We start from the raw sequence: 17,265 nt of genomic DNA on the forward strand, positions 1-17,265 counted from the left end.
GCTTGGCATGAATAGTAGCCCCCTCTATGCTGCTTCCCTCTTGTCATTTCTTTTGCTTTATACGGGAGTTAGGTAGGCGCCCCATTAATACTGCTGTCTCTGCTGCTTGATCCAAAAGACGCTGAGAATCCAGCCCCGAGGGAGAAGCTGGCTTCCTCAGTAATAGATCATGGTACTCCGCAGTAGGGATCTCTCCCCCACTTGATGGCATTGATGTTTCCCCAAATAAAACCCCTCGATAGGTCCTAATAGGCCAAGCTCTCAAGCCTCCTTTACTGTCCTTTCTCCTTATTTTGGAATATTGAGAGGACATTGTACTAGTATGTGATAAGGACCACCTGGGCTAACATCATCCTAGACACTGGACAAAGTCTCTTCCGTTCATTGAATTAATCGGTGGGCGGGATAGCAGAGCTTCCTCGGGATGCTCAAAAGGATGCAGGAGATACTTGCCTTTGGCCAGTCGCCTGACTGTATGCCAGTACAGATGCTCAGCTGTGGTTGGACTTTTCACCTGAGTGGAAACAACAGCTCAAGTCTCAGTCTGGACGGTGGCAAATCATGGGAAATTAAAATGCAAATGAAATTTGCAAACATGACAAAAAACGAGGGAAAGAGGAATTAAGTTCCTAGAATGAAAATCTAGCGTTTTTCATGCTAACCCCAGGAGGCCAGCTTAATCAGATTTTCAGCTAACATAGACGATAATGACCCTGGCATCCAGCTTCTGTGTAGAGCTTTGCAGTGGCAAAAGCCGAGAGAGAAGGAGCGGGTGATAAAGCTGGGGTGGGAACTGGCTTTGCACCTTTGTGTGCCAGGAAAGTGGCATTTTTTTTCATGCTAGCAGATCCTTTTCAGAGTTTAATTTCCTTTGCTTAGGTTCCCATGCCAAACTCGATCACCTTATACAGAGGTAGAATCTGCTTAGAGTCATCAAAATATGATGACTTGTGGTTTTTCGTTCTGAACAGGCTGCACTCTGCCCAAGTATGTTATTCAGTGGATTTCAATGCATTCTCAAGAGTTAAACATTTCTAGCTCTAGAAAGCCATGTTCTCTGAGGTGGGAACAATAGTCTTTAATTTTTTCAGACCACCAAAAGAATCCAGTAGTAGGTAAAATGACATCAAGTAGCCTTACCATTCACAGTACCATTAAGGAAAAAAAAGAGAGAGAGAGAGCGCACATCTTATTCCAAAATAGTCCTGAAAACAGATTATGATATCTGCCCCGAAGGGCCTCTCTCATCTTCAGGAAGTTGAAGACCTCTGCAATCAACTGATGAGAACAGTAAATGCTCATTAGATAGATTATGTAGACAGAAATATTTTGTCCTACTGCATGCAATTTTAGCAAAGTGTGTTAGAAAGGACTCTGGCCAGGAAACCCAAGTTCAGGCATCCACCCATTGGTGTGTGGGTCACTGGGAAGTTGCTTCACTGTTCTGAGCCTCAGTTTCCTTATCTGTTAAGTGGGGACAGTAAGACCTGTCTCAGTGGGTGGCTGAGCACTTTGTAAGTCTTTAGCAATAGGCGTAATATGGTGCAATTATAACCATCATCATAATTGATATTATTGTTGTTATTAATGTTAAATTGCTGTGAAGCACCATGCTAGGTCCTTTGAAGAGTGAGATGAATGAGCTTGGCCCTTTGGGTCAGTGCTGTGTTTGATATAAGCTTGAGAAATACCAAACTTCAAAATATCAATTCAGATGTGAGAGATCTTGTTAGTTGATTTTGTTGTGATATCCCAGCCTTGCAAGGAAACCAAGTGTGTTTCACAAGCAAAGATTGAGGGACTCTATTCCCATCAGCTGTTATTCTGTCGCTCAAGACACACCCAGCATTATTATGTGTACCTAAAATGCACTTCAGCTTGCCAGTCGGCCTGGAGTACACCTGTCAAAGTTAATCACAGGGAGTGGTTCATGTATCAGGAGGTATGAGCCCAGCTGTCCTAGAGCAGCCTTGCAGAGTGAATGATAGCCTTCTCTGTCAATTTCACCAAGCCCAAGACTATTAGTGACGCATCAGAGACCACAGTGACCCATCTCAAAAACAGAGCTTGTTGTACTTAGAGAAGAGGTTCCTGACTTCACAGGCAAACTAGATGTCCTTCCTTCCAACTCTGATGGTTCATAGTAGGTAAAAAAAAAAAAAAGTAACCATGAAAGAAGAGGAAAGAGGAAAGCCAATTACGATAAAACACAGAGATGATCAGGGACTAACAGTGCTACCGTATCTATGCACAGCCCTTTATAAAAGAAGGCTTTCACGTACATGACGCCATGCAGTGTCCACGGTATCTCATCAAGGAAAGGTTCCTCCTGTTTTACACAAGAGGAAGCTGAAGGTTAGATAGGACCTGACTTATTCAAGATCACAGAAGTCCATGAGGTGATAAAGCTTATGCTCTCCAGGGTATCAGAGCCAGGGTTAGGACCCTGGTCCAGTTTTTCTTATTCTTGGCCGGAGGGAAAAAACAGCATGCACACGGTCAGAAACGATACCTGGACCACAACTTACAGAATGTGAGATGGCTGACTGCTGCCATGTCATCTGAGTGTTTGGGTCAGCTCAGCAAGAACAGGCATGGAGTCATTTTCTCAATCCTCTTTGAGCAAGCTGGGGTCTCCAGAGGTTACTCTGAAAGAGGGCAGAGATATAAGAGGAATTGAAAACTAATCTTAAACTTGAAAAGAAAAAAATAATGAGAATATTCATGTGGATTATAAAGAGAAATAATGATTACCTTTGATTCCTAGAGAAAGCTAATTTAAAATGCAGCCGAGTTCCACTGTACAGCCAAAAAGAAAAGAAAAGAAAAGTCTGCGGAGCTGAGACATGTCTTTAGTAGCAGAAACCAGAGTCACCATCTCTTGAGTCCTGAGAAGATGCTCATTCACAGTAGTTGGGAGGAAGAGAGATTGTAGAGATTAACTGACCTGGTTTAGGACACACGCTGTTTTCTTTTCAAATGCAAATGAAACTGGGGGCCTAAAACACAACATCTGTCCTTAATGCCAGTGTCTGAGAAAACGCACTTAATCAATGTAATGGTTTTTTCTGATTATTATGTTTCTGTTTTTACCAAATTAGAAGTGCTTAGCATTCATTTCCAAAGGTAACTGAAAACTGGTCTCTGCAGTCCATGAAAGGAAATAAATAGGCAAAAAACTTTGCTGGTTTCATCCATGGGGTTAGCTCCTCAAAAGAGATGTTATTTACGCAAGTGCAGATGTAGCGCTGACCATCCGTTTTAAGAGTTATCCATAAAAGATGGTTTAGAAAACTGTGACATCAGGATCAAACATTGCCTCTTTTGTGACTTTAGAGATTTTATCTGGAAGACTGCACTTCCGCTTGCTGAGGCTGTAGACTGGATACCTTCTTATTATTAATAAATAAGTAGATATTTACTGTTACCTATGACGTCCTAGGTGAGGCTAGGAGCCTCTGGTACGTGAAGTATATTACACGCCATTCATGCCACGGACATTTTCTGAGACCCATTTGCAGGCCCTGCGCTCACGGCACAGAGATAAAGGCAACTTGGTCCCTCCGTACACAGGCTCGTGTCATCCCCCGAAACCATCTGCCTCCAAATACAATTCTCCAGCCTCACAGAACTGCTTTCCAGTCCCGGGACAGACCACATTCGTCTGAATACAAAAGCTTCCTTGCGCTTACTTGTTTCCTGCCTCCGGTCTTTTCTTTACCACTGCCTGGAGTCCTTCATCTTTTCAGAGCAGCTCAAACAAAACCCCCCGGGGCGACGCTCTCCACATGGAACTCACTGCTACTACCTCTCCTAAGAGCCCCTGTCCCTCTGAATTAAAATTGCTTACCTGTGAGTCCTCAATTAGATCTGGGGTCCCCTGAGGGTACTGTCCACTTCTGTCCCCCTACTCCTAGGCAGTTCAGGGCTGACCCAGGGGAGCGGTGCTTGACAAACGTTTCTTTGATGGACCCCACTTAAAATACTCTTGTGTTTCATAGATCCTGGCCAGATGGTGCAGTGCCAGGCTTAAATGTAAAAGCTGACATAGTTTTCAGGACTCCGGAGAATGATGTGTTTGTTCCTTTGATGCTAAGAACCAGTAGACATCCCAGCCATGTGAACTTTCATCCCATTCTTTAAGTCGAACCAAAGTTGCAGAACAGAGAGGGCAAATATTAATTGGGTTTTGAGGATGCTGAGGTCCAACCGTGATGAGAGACATGTTGGTGCTTCACAGAGCTCTCAGGCAGAAAGACATATGCCTGCAAGATTTATAGCTGCATTTATTTCTGAGGTGATTCTCTGTCAAGGTCAGGGAACATATATTCTTTGCTAAGCTGTACTTACAGAGTGTTTTAAAATGGAATTTAAACTGAGGGAGTCTCCAGTTAACTCAGGGTTATTGCCTTGAACGTCGAGGAAGAGGGGGAGTCGCAACACATTACCAAAACTTAGATTGCACAGTTCCGAAAAGATTAAACATGTGCGATAACCCTGTTATAGAAATTATAAGAAACAAGAGATTATTCTTTTTTTTTTTGACAACAGCATGTAATATGTTAGTGAAATGTCCATAATATCGTAACGAATCTACTTGCTTAGAACAATATACGTGGACAAAATAAGACTCCGGACTGCCCATGTTTGCAAGGCTGAATTCAACTCAGAGTTCTCCAGTCTGAAAAACCATCCTGTGGTCTGAAAATTTACCTCCTAACGTAACCTGTTTCCTGATCTGGTGATGATGCCAGACTAGTTGAGGTTTCTGTGTGTGGTGAGTTTTTGTTCGTTTGTTTTTTGCTTAATTGCAATTTAAAATAAATATCATTAGATTGATAACACTGCAGGATTTCAAAATTTAGAACTATTCAGACAAAAGATGCAGGCAGTGCTGAGTCAGTTAATGTCTGACGTCCTGTGTCTGTCAAAGGAGAGGGCATTATATGGAATGCGTTTTCGAACCAGGTCAAATTCTGTTCTGTCTGAATTTGAACCTGCTTCCTCTAAACACCCCAAATCAGATGCTTGATTTGCTCACTCTTGTCTGCCATTATTGGGGCATGGTGGCCTTTTTTTTTTACTAGCACAGCAGTACAAAAATTCACTCTGGAATTTATAGATTTTTCTTTACTGTTTCATGGCCCTGAAAACAACCACACAGAAGTGGATTTGAATGAACAACATGAAATGTCTTCTGTCACTGTTCGCCCAAGCTTTCCAGTCTCACTGTAACCTGAACGTGGTGATACACTCCCCTCTTTGAATACCTGTAACTTCGACAAACTTCCGGTCCCAGTTATTTTTAAGTAGCTATATAAGATGTTTATCATTAATTTATGAAGCCACTTTTAAATTGACAGAAAAGGAGAGCACCGAATCAAACTCTTTGAAACAAGACAATCCTAGCAAAAAGTTTATTTCTAAGCAGCACATCCTAAAAGTACTTTTTAACCGGAAGGTTGACTTAAAACATTTTCATCTTGCACTCTTTAAACCAAAAGGCACCAACTGAGAATGGAGCTAGGGAGAATTTTTTAATGGATTGAGATTAAATCTATCATTTTTACCCAGGGAAACTTCCTTCTCATTTATTCTCAGGCAGTTTCATGTAAAAGGACTATTAAAGTGATGAGCTGCAGTGTTTTGACAAGCACTTGTCCTGCAAAAACTTGAAATCTCACTGGCATACAGTTATATATTCACTGGGACAAAAGAATGCCCTATTTAAAAACTAGGACAGATCGCGTTGATATGGAAAAAGGAAATAGCTATGTGAACAATACATCTGAAATTGAAGACTGAGTTGCTGGCATCCATGTAAAATCAACGGGAAATGTAATTACTCTTTGGAAGTACTCCTGTCCTGTCTTACAGTTCTTAAATGGATTAAAAAGAAAAAAAAAGAGATATTATTTGTACTCAGAATACCATTATAAAAACAAAGATGGAAAGAAACATAGAAATGATCTGGTAAAAAGTTCCATGTTAGGAAAGAGGAAGACTAGCCCACATTATGAAGCGATATTTCTCCCCTCCCATGATAGGACCTCTCTGCTATCTTTCATGGAATCTCTCTAGAGAGAAGTCTCGTATTGATTTTATAAGTATAGTAGGAGGTTTAGAGGAAAACAAAAGGGGGCCTTTTCTTCAAAGCCACCCCATGATTTTGATAACTCTACTCCATGTTTTCTACTGTTTGTTTTCCCACAGTTTGAAATGCACTGACTCCAGCTGGACAAGGACGTTTGCCAAAGCAAGTGTTATTTTTCACTATCCTGTCATATCACTTAGGCTGAAACAGGGAGGTGCTGCTATTACTACTACTGCTGCTATTATTATTTCATAGCATATATCCTTTAGTTGAGAGCTCAAAGTGATATATAAGCATCAATGGTGAGTCAGTAACAACTCTTATGGCAGCCCACTCCCATGCCCCCGTTCACACGTCACACGAGTCACCATTTCTTCTAAGGTGTTAGTTTGAATACCCTTGGTATTTATTGGTAATTCTTGGGTTTGCCTAATGTTGAAATTTATCTTTAGACTCTTCAGGTCTTTCACTGAACCTTTCCCCGCTTTCTCAAATCAGTGAAGTTGGTCCACTGTTTCTCTAAGGCAGAATTATGAGTCCCAAATCATCTTCAACACAATATCAAGCCCAGCCAGCAAACCTTTAGTATTTCTTTGCCACAAAGAAGGCACCATGACCATTTTGGGTTTAAGATGGTAGGGTCATTCATTGCTTTTTGAATGAATATATTTCTGGGGATGTATTTAATTTAAACATAAACCAGAACAAACGTATTTACTAAGCTTATGAAACACCCTCCTTCTCTCCCTTCAAGTTTTCCACATTGCCTTCTCAAATCATAGTCTGAACACATGCATTTAAAAATAATCTCACCATTGAGAGCTTTAAAGTAGGCTGACCAGCACCACTTTTGCCATTATTGGCTACTTGTTCAGGAAAGACAAATGTGCACGCGCCCAGTCCAGTCACATGTTCTCCAGAGAATAAACCAGGCCCGTGACCCACAACAGCCCTTTACGCTATGCTTAGCAAATATCTTCAAAAACGCATTTCTTCATATACATGGATTTCTAGGTAATCATGCACAGTTTTCATGGAAACATTTCTAATTCTCAGTGGAGACAAGAACACACAAATAAATAAAAAGTAGATTGTTTCTTACCTTTTGGAAAGCAGGCAAAAGCTATACTGTTGGTGGGATAGTGTACCAAGTAACAGACTTTTGTACACTCTTTCTTACTGGTGGTATACAGTCTACAGGAAAAGTAAATATATAGGTATGTATAAAATAAAAGTGCACACAACATTCCTTTTTATTCTTTTTTCTTTCCTTTTGGAGAAGAGGCTGCGATAGAGACCATAGACATTATGCCCACTCTTTCACTGGGTTCAGTAGCCTTTGGAAGACCAGTTGACCACAATTCAGGTACCTCTGAACATGGGAGTACGGGTGCCTCTTGGTTTAAGGCAGTTGGGTTTTACTTGTTTGAACTGGAGCAGGTGAGGGAACCAGCCCCCAAAAAATGTATCTATCTGCTCAGAGCATTTTTTTCTTCCTGTTGCCATCCTATTTTTTTCTCAGCCTAGTCCATTCATGCTGACCTGCATGATGAGTCCAGAAAGATGAAACAAGTAACATAATAATGTAGAGAATGTCAGGGATCCAAACAAATGAAGAAGCAAGACAAAACAAAACGAAAACCAAAAAACCATAGCAAAGTGACACAGCATAGGAGCGTGTTCCAGCATTTTCTAGGCATTGTTACTTGTGTAGGGTTTGGTGCCCTCGTCCATTTTCTAGCAGTTGGGGGGTTTAATTGAACAGCACAAGTTTTTATTTATATATTTTCTTTACAATATATGCAAACTGGTAATTAAAAAACAGCACCAGAATACAAACATATAGTTAAAAAATCTTATTTTTGATTATTTTAGGTATAAATGGTCATTCTTTTAAAACGTGCTTCATAGCAATATGCACATTGTCTTAAGCTAGTCTTTTGCACAGTGTGTGTCCAGCCTCTCTCTCAGGGTCAGTTTATCAGTCATATGGCCCCATATCCAAAAAGGCGGTGAATCCCACGCTGTCCACCTGCCTGCCATCTCTAATTGCTAGGCAGTTCCAGAGTAAATTATCTGTAACCGGTCAGGGTACTTGAGCAGTTTCTCTGCACTGCCTGGGGGCATTGGCTCCAAAAGTGGATGGTGGTTTAGAACCTGGTAGCTTAGGGCTGCTCATCCTCCGTGCACTGCAATCCTTTACAGGTCAGGAAAGCATCTGACCAGAGGATAGTTCACAGAGCATCTTCTGGTTGTGACTAGTCCAGGTGAGGAAGGGAACGGTCCTTACCCACCATCCCAATAAAGCTGTGCTGCCTCGGTTAATACTATTCATCCAACGGGAAAAAGGTCTCGGTGGCCACGGATAAGCCAAGAACCACGTCCTCCTGTTGATCTGGCATCTTCAAGTTTGCCTCGAACATACATCTGCCAAGTCAACAATAGAAAGTTGGGGGAAACATGCCACATTCAGGACACAGCTGCGAGAACCAGAGCTCGAGGTGCCTTTCTTCTTAGAGAAGGCATCATGGTGGCCAGATCTAAAGCTATCCACATTAGGTCAGGCACTTGTGATCCTCTAGCAGCAGAAATGTTGTTTTTATACATAAAAATACAGTAAGTAGCTGAGCTGCACGCTTAGGGCCCCTGCTGTTTTTCAGTCTGAGTGTAGAAACCAACAAGCATTGGCCCAACTCTGACTGTCCAATATGGTGGCAGTTCACAGATACATTAAAATTTTTGAGCAGATTTACTTTTTTGTTGAATCCACGCAGAAAGAAGTTTTTCTTTCAGACAATGGAATTTGAAGTGAAGAGGCAACCTAAGAGGAACACTGAACTTCTTGGGGAAAAATCAAGCAGTGCAGGGGCAGTTTTAATTTCTGCCCATATTAAGCCAACAAGCAAATTCGTCTTTACGTGGACATGTAATTGCTGTGTGCCATTGGATGAGCAGAAGCGAGCATGCACCAGATAGCAAACTGCAGTGATGGAGCAGAGCTGTGAGAAATGAAAACACTGAAGACTGAAATACATTGAGACTAAACGTGTAGAGAAACAATAAGGCACATTTCTGTTCCATGATTAACTTCGTAGGTCATTCTATAAATTCAACATTCTCCCAGGTACACTCCCTCAGAGAATAGTAGACAGAATTTCCCCTTTGGAAAGACATATTCCTTTCTTAAGTACGTGGTCTGTGCTTTTATTTGTTTCTTTTTAACCAGACAGTTTAATTTCAGCCAATAATTTGTCTCTGTTACCAAAGTGCAGAAATTTGACATACTTTGAGCTATATTTGGTATTAAATAGAATAGAAAAATAATGTTCTCTCTCATCAAAACAGTCATGTCTGTTTTCATTAATTGAATTTTCACTACTGTCCTTTTTATACATTCACTTTTGCATTACCAAGGACTGGTTTTCCAGATATAACTGCTATCTATGATATCACTATTTCCATATTAGTGGCTCCTTAGGGATCGTTTAAAATAGCTATAGGTTTGCATTTTTGTCTCACCTCAGTAATTTCATTCCATTCAGTTGACTTTGTCCCAGATCAGCATCATTGCTAAAACCTTGGGAGGTATTTCAAATATGGGCTGAGACTGAGCGTCCCAGAGTGAAATCCTTGCCCTTAAGGTCTCTGGCTGTGCTCTCCAATGGAATAGTCACAGCCATGGATGGCTATTCATATTTATTTAAAATGAACTAAAAGTTTCAAGTGTATTTCATCAGTTAAGTAGCCATGGTTCAAGTTCTGAATTGCCACAGGTGACTAGCGGTTTCTATACTGGACAGCACAAACAGAGAACATTTCCATTCATTGCAGAAAATTCTACTGGACAGATTTTGTGCAGAGAAGGTCTTTTGATTCCTCTCAGGGACCTTTGGGAGCTGGGTCATCAGAAACCCCAATGTTTGGAGGTACATGAATCTCCTCCTATAATTCAGCAAATATCTGGGCAAATTATTGACGATTAGTTTTAGGGAGTGTCTACACAAAACCAAAACAACTAAAATAATTTCAAAGAATCTTTTGGATTGGCTATAAGACAAAGGCTCTTTTTGGTTTCATTTTTTTCCCCCTGAACTATTTATTTATTCTTTGTTCTGTGTAGACACCAACACATCAACAGTGACAAAACCCAACAAAACTTTTTCAAGAGAAAGGCAGCAAATGAATTCCAAATGGAATAATTGTCGTGACTGACACAGGTCATAAGATACTTGGATTTTTGAGTTAGTAAGATGAGGCCTCTACCTGGGCAGCCTTCTTTGAGCTCAGGTTACTCCTGTCTTTGCAGACAACACAGCAAGCAGGAATGCATTTCACAGCACATTTAACCAAAGAGTCCACCGCCACACATCATTAGATTCTGTATATGCAAGCTGTATTACCAAATGAAGAAGCCAAAAGAGTAATTTCTGCATTAGAATTACGACATGTCACCGATGTTCTGAGAAACAGAGCAGCAAAGAGCAACAAGCATGGGTTTGGGAGTCAGACCTGGGTTTCGGACCAAGCTCTGCTGCTAACTAGTGTGGGACTTCGGTAATATCCCTTGATCTCCCTACGCCTAGGATTCTTCAGTAAAAGGAGAATAATGATCACCAGTCTACAGAGTTACCATGAGGAGTAAGAGATCTTCCACCCAAAGCATTCTGTTTACTGCCTATTTCAAAGGGTAGCTGATGGGTTTTTGTTATTATTAGTGTCAGTGTTAGTATTAGCATTTTAACAGCCACGATCATACCCCACATAGCCTCCACAAGGACAGAACCTCCACAAGGACAGAACTGTTAACAACAGTTAAAATGTTGTTTAAAAAGCTAGTTATTTCTAAGTAGCATAGTGTTAGATTAATTATCCAACTTCAAAACTCCTAATTTGGTCATTAATTTTCAATACATGTAGACTTTTGACCATATTTTCTGCTTATTGATTTTGGACGTGTGTGTGTGTGTGTATACAGATATAAATGTAAAACTGCTGTTGGAACATCTTCAGGGTGAGGGTTTTATGAAAAATCTGGCAAGGGGTCCTAGAATAAAATGCTACAAAAGTGTAACAGTGCAGGTACATTTATCAATACAGGATACATATAAATAGATGCATAAAAATGTTCATGGAAATATTTTTATTGGCCAGTTCCATCTACCTTGTGGTGTTTGGTATGCCTTTAACGTCACCATCACGTCTGTGTAACCAGTCACACTGAAATGTGGGCTTTTTCACCTTTACAGAAATGGAAGAACACTAACATGTAATTGACATACTGTTTTTTTAGATGTATGAGATTTGATGCCGCACTTGTGACATAGATATTATCATCTCCATTTTATCCATGAGAATGCTGAACTTCAGAAAACCTCAGTAATTCTCAAAGCCACACCGCTGGTAAGTGGAGTGGCTTGGATTTGAACCCAGGTCTGTCTCAACCCGAAGCCTCTTCCTACACCACATTGAATAACACAGCAATTCTCTATCTATTCCCTTTCCTTGGAATTGACCATTTTTTTCTGAAGACGCAAGAACAGAGCCTGACCATCCATTGTTTCTCCCTCCTCTCACCTGTCCCAGGATCTCTCCTATTAAAACGTCAACGTGAAGCCCATGATGTTGTTAATGGGCCTTTGTTTCCTTGTCCACAGACTCTCCAGCTTTCACCGTAGTCATTCAGCCAACTATTTAGAAATGGATTGGGCCAAGATCATGGATCGTTGTACAATAGTTGTCAGGGTTAAACTCAGTTGTCTCCTGGTTTTTAAAGATCTCAGTTGTAGAGCATAAAGAATTACGTCAGAGTATTTAGAATAAGAACTACTTTCTGCTTGGCAGTAAACCTTTGGCTACAACAAAATCAGCTCATAACTGAACAGTAAGTCTTGAATGACTTAATGGCCAACCTGAAACCTCCTCTAGTTTAAAACAGGAAGTATCATGAACACGCTAAACTGCCTCATTCTATATGGAACTAGTCAAAATGTCCTGGAAAACAAATCCTAGGAGTGATATGTTTAATCTGAAATGCACTCTTACCACCATAGTATTAGTAAAATTAGCAAGTGGGGATTTTAAGAATTTAACTCTGGTTAAATGGTCTTTCTTTCCTTTTCTTTTTTTCTTTTTTAACAAACTAGTGTCTGTATGTCCGTCGTCTTTGTGGTCATTTGCAGGGATGAATAAAGGCTACCCAGGCATTGCAGACAGGCCATGTAGGTATCAAATCTGGCATTTCATCCTTAATCCCACCTCTAATATTTGTCTTTCATGGGGTGAAACTCCTGTGGAATTGTCTGGTAGGTGTTTTCCCCACGTGGGGATGCCATTAGCGTGGTAGCGTCTGGGCCTGTATACTTGCGTGAATGTTTACCGGCTTTATTCAATATGCGATGTGTTTTTTGTTTCTACAAGGCTTGGTTAGTAAAGAATCATAACTTTCTCCACATTCACGTTCCAGTGCAAGGAAGTTATGCTTCCAAAATTCTTAAATATTCCAATTTCTTTCCTACTGCTGCAGCTCAATGGGATGTCGAAGGTTCCCTAGCAGGAAGCTGATCCCCTAAGAGGAGGGAACGAGGAAGGTGGCTCATCAGCTGTGCTTATGTCAGTTGGCGGGTTTGGGACCAAAGGATAAGAAGCCAGGGAAGGGGGAGATTTCACACTTCTGAAGCAGAGCCTCTGAAAGCTGCTTTCCAACAGGGAGCAAAAAGAAAATGGTGGCAAGAATGAGCGCACTCTTAAGAGCAGACGTGAGCATTTGCCAAGGCAACCCAGCCCGTAAGACAAGAACGGTCACAGTCTTTCTCCAAAGAAAGGCAAGCACACGCCACGTTTGCCAGAGCTTCCTGACGCAGGCTGGGGAGATGGAAGGAAAGGAGAGATACTTACTGTTTGGGTCTACGTTCTCACAGAGTTCTGTCTTGGCCTCACCGTTGGGTCTGTCACTGGGCTTGTGTGACAGCCGCGATGACATGGTGGCTGCTGTGACTACGGCCTTGAAGCTTCGCTTGCGTTTCTGGACATTGAGTTCAGGGTGGAAAATGATGATGTACACTTTCGGCATGTATAGCATCCCCAGCGCCACTGATGCACTTAGGTTCATGGAGATGGTAAGCGTGGTAGTTTGTATGTAGAGCTAGGAGACACAACACACAAGACACTATTACAAATAAAATGACCGCAGAGGGAGGCTAAGCACTTAACAACGATGTCGAGCATGGCTGTGTCTGGGAGAGAAAGCATAACAATCCCCGGGGAGACAGAATGGCTCTGCACATTTCTTGGAGAGTTTATACATACATACATACATACATATATATATATATATATATATTTTTTTTTTTTTTTTCCCCATTGATTGAAAATCATTGGGGGAATCCATGTGCAGGCCTGTCCTGGAGAAGTATCCTTCATTCAAGTTCAGGGTCAACCTTGAATCAGACTTGAAGTCCCTTTACTCAGAATGGCAGCTGGATAGGAAACCATGAAGATCACCTTTGCAACCTTGAGTAAGGGGTAGTTGTTTCTTTACCCCTCATACATTCACAGAACAATTAACATCACATGATCTCTTGCTACATAGATAACTCTGGGACCTTATTTGAAAAGTCATTATGTCAATATTTGTATCTTTCTGCATGTTTTTAAGAAAGGGTTCACCTTCACCATACCTACATAGTAGTGAGTTGAGTTTCCCTGGAAAGTAAGCCCTTCTCGCTTCATGATTTACAAAACACCAATGGCGAGGGCCAAGATGTAGTGATGTTGGCTTGTCCGGTCTCCACACATTGACAGTTGCTAAAAGGCTACAAAGCCTCATTCTGACATGCGTTACGTGTAGTTCGGACGGTACCCCCATAGCTGTCCTTGTGTCCTTTCGCTTCCTTGAGAAATCAGTAGAGCAACCCATTCACTTACTGTTCAGTGCGTTAAATCATTGTCTTGCCTAAATTGGAAAAGATGAAGGTTGAAGGGGGTGGGGAATGGTAAGATCAGTAGCTACAGACAACTTGCCTTGGTCCAGTTGCATTTATGACGTGCCCTGTCATGATCCCTAGCCCGTCATTCATTTAGACACGTTTGTGTTTTGCATGACTCCTAAAGCCTAGATTCAATGTGAGGTGATGGATGTGTTCATTAACTTGATTGTGGGGTCATCATTTCACAATTGTACACGTTGTCTACATTGTACACCTTAGAAAATAATGTTGTATAACCTAAATATATGCAATTTGTAGTCATCAATCATACCTGAATAAAGCTGAAAGTAAATGAATAAACGAACAGGTAGATAGGTGAATGAATAAATAAATTTCAAGTACATTAAAAAAAAAAGAAAGCCCACGTGACTAGCTCCCATGGCCTTTTACATCAGTGGAAAACCTAGCCTCTTTACAATGTATTTGATCATGGTTTTCCACAACTATGTCTTCCCTTGTATCTGAGGATAAAATCCCCATCCTTAATAGATTCTGCAAGGTCGCACGTGGTCTTCCCCCTGCCTCATTTTTCAGACTAATTGCCCACCACTCTCCCCCACCTCTCTCCCTAGGACACCGTCCATGTGGCACTCCTTCAGGTCTTGAAGATGCTGGGTTCATCCAACCACAGACCTTTCTACATGCGTGCCTGTGATTTTCCTTTATTCCTGTCTCCTTCTGTATGGAATGTTCCTCCTCTGCTTCTTAGAACATCCATCCCAGTCTGCCCCACCCCCACAGCCTCAAGTCTCGGCCAGCTTCTTTACCTACAGACACTCAAAACACTTGTTTTTTTTTTTCTTTTGGTTTTTGGGGTTTTTTTTGATTATGGCTCTCCATTTGTAATCATCTGCCCACTACCCTGATCGTTTGACTGCCCAACTCCCCAGCTAAGCCACAGGTTCCACAAAGGCAGGAATCTCGTGTGTGTAGTGTGTCACTGTGTCTGCAGTGCTGGCAAAGAGTAGGCGCTTAATGGTCGTGCAGTGGAGGAGCTCATGTGTTTATATAAGGGGCACGTTCTTCCTACTGATGAGTCTGTGGTCAAACAGCCTTTCTCTAAATATACAAGAATTGGCATCAGACCTATTAGCTGCCTGGCCATTTCTGACCTTATTTCTTCAATCGGAGGCTCTGGAGAAGAAATTAAAAGAGACTTTGCCATCTCTTCTGGAAGGAATACTGTTATCCAGCAAACGTTAATTTGAATGGGCACGTCTCTGAACGCTTTAAGGGAGCTGCCAGCCGCTAACTGTATAATACATAGTAAATGTAAAATATAAAGACAAGACAATATTGAATTAATGATCCTTTTTTAACATCTTTATTGGAGTATAATGGCTTTACAATAGTGTGTTAGTTTCTGCTTTGTAACAAAGTTAATCAGCTATACATATACGTATATCCCCATATCCCCTCCCTCTTGCGTCTCCCTCCCACCCTCCCTATCCCACCCCTCTAGGTGGTCACAAAGCACCGCGCTGATCTCCCTGTGCTATGCGGCTGCTTTGGTTGTGAACTAGACCATGTTTTAAAGTTCATCTTTTCCTGTGAGAGTACCTTTAGACCTTCAGCTCCATTCTGCTCTGCTGCCTACCCTATCCAAGGAAGTCTTACCATAGAACAGAGTGTTATGAACCTAGGCAATGTCACTTCCTTCCTTCATGGTCATTGCCATCATCCTACTAATGAGGGCTTTGCAAACCATGAATTAGCCAGTCCAAGAAAGAAAGGGCTATAAACTAACCCATGGGATCTTAAGCTTTGTTTCTCTTTCTCCACTCAAAAGCAAATTTTGCAGTTGAAGAGATCATCCATAGCTTGTTTGTGTTGAGTTTATGATTTATCTATAACTGTAACTTACATATGCTTATGTACATGTGTAAATGTTTGTGCCTGTATGTGTATACATACATGCTTTTCCTCAACAAAGACTACTTAGCAATTTAAGACTTCAAAAGCGATGCTGTTTATTTTATGGAGGGTTTCATTTCGTTATTTTCAGGCTAGAGTCCGTCAAGACTTTGATACTTGTTTTGAAATTTTTATCATTTCTGGTGACACTTCCGAAATCTATGAAAACCAAAAGGAACGTCACTGACCAAATTCCTATGCCCCCAAACCCTCTATACATTGCAGAGTGGTTAAGAATGAGGAATCTAAAGCTGGTCTAACTTCAAATCCCATTTACTTGTTTTGTGACCTTGGACGAATTACTTCACCTCTCTCTGCCTTAACTTCCACATCTGTAAATGGGGATAACATTAGTCCCTACCTCATGATGTTATCTTGGTGACTGAATGAGTTACTATTTGTAAAGTGCTTAGGACAGGACCTAGTGTGTAGTGAGTACTATGAAAGTATTTTTAAATAAGTTACATGGGTAGATAGGAAGGCTGCGGTCTGCAGAGAACACAGAGGTATTGGTTCACAGGGATACAACCCCACTCAGCCCCAGGAAGGGAGCTAAGTCACTCTTTTTTTTGGCCTTTGGTGGGACGCTCACCTTTTGACTCTGAGTTTTCATCCCAGCAGCCCCTTTAGTACAATTTTTTTAGCAAATTGCAACATACTTATTTTTAGTCTGAAGGCTATCCCTGTTTTACCCAGTGCTTATTGTAAAATGAACATTGTGTATTGTCAGATTACCCTGTTTGCTGTGGGGTATTGTACACCATGTTACTTGCTCCTCCTCATAATTTCTTCAGCGATGGGACGGTGTTGGTGGGCGTTACCGATCCCTCTTGTCGGAGCACAGGGGTTCCGGCACCCCTAGCTGGGATCAAGCCTCTCCCTGGGACTGACCTCATCCTGTCTGGCTGTCTGAGGCTCATCCCCAGTGGAGAAAGGTCTCCCCGACCACAGTCAATCCTCGATGGCTTAGGCTGTGGGAAGGCTTAGGCTGTGGGATGGCTTAGGCTGTGGGATGGCTTAGGCTGCCTTGCGATGTCCACGTGTTTGGACACTTAAGCCTTAATTTTATCATCAAGTTAAATCAATTTCCAGAATCCAGTTTCTATTCCTTGGTTGAATGTGGCTTTTCTACCAAGCCCCATGTGTAATCCAGCATATATAACCAAGGAACATCTAGGCAAGGGATTCAGAGTCAAGCCGGCAAAGTGTTTTTTAAATTTTTTAAATTATTATTATTTATTTTTTTAATTTTTGGCTGTGTTGGATCTTTGT

At 41.4% G+C, this 17,265-nt stretch overlaps 1 protein-coding gene across 4 annotated transcripts in view; it reads right to left on the reverse strand.

Annotated features, from left to right (window-relative positions):
* Positions 1–448: 448 nt before the first annotated feature.
* Positions 449–17,265, reverse strand: part of GRM7 (glutamate metabotropic receptor 7) — an 817,821-nt gene continuing 801,004 nt past the window's right edge. Inside the window, exons 9-14 of one of the 4 annotated variants that reach the window (XR_009543110.1) lie at positions 12,989–13,235; positions 7,197–7,288; positions 4,351–4,497; positions 2,755–4,265; positions 2,529–2,648; positions 449–514 (exon numbers count right to left, since the gene is read on the reverse strand). Coding sequence is in view for 2 of the 4 variants with exons in the window: in XM_060163876.1 (XP_060019859.1) it covers positions 7,348–7,379; positions 12,989–13,235 (279 nt within the window). In the remaining 2 variants the exon portion in view is untranslated. Of the gene's footprint in view, positions 515–2,528; positions 2,649–2,754; positions 4,498–7,196; positions 7,289–7,347; positions 7,380–7,966; positions 8,522–12,988; positions 13,236–17,265 lie in introns of those variants that run through there. The other 3 variants (XR_009543109.1, XM_060163876.1, XM_060163875.1) reach the window with 3 other exon arrangements.

The sequence above is a fragment of the Lagenorhynchus albirostris genome, chromosome 10 (assembly GCF_949774975.1).
Source record: "Lagenorhynchus albirostris chromosome 10, mLagAlb1.1, whole genome shotgun sequence".
NCBI classification, from domain to species: Eukaryota; Metazoa; Chordata; class Mammalia; order Artiodactyla; family Delphinidae; genus Lagenorhynchus; species Lagenorhynchus albirostris.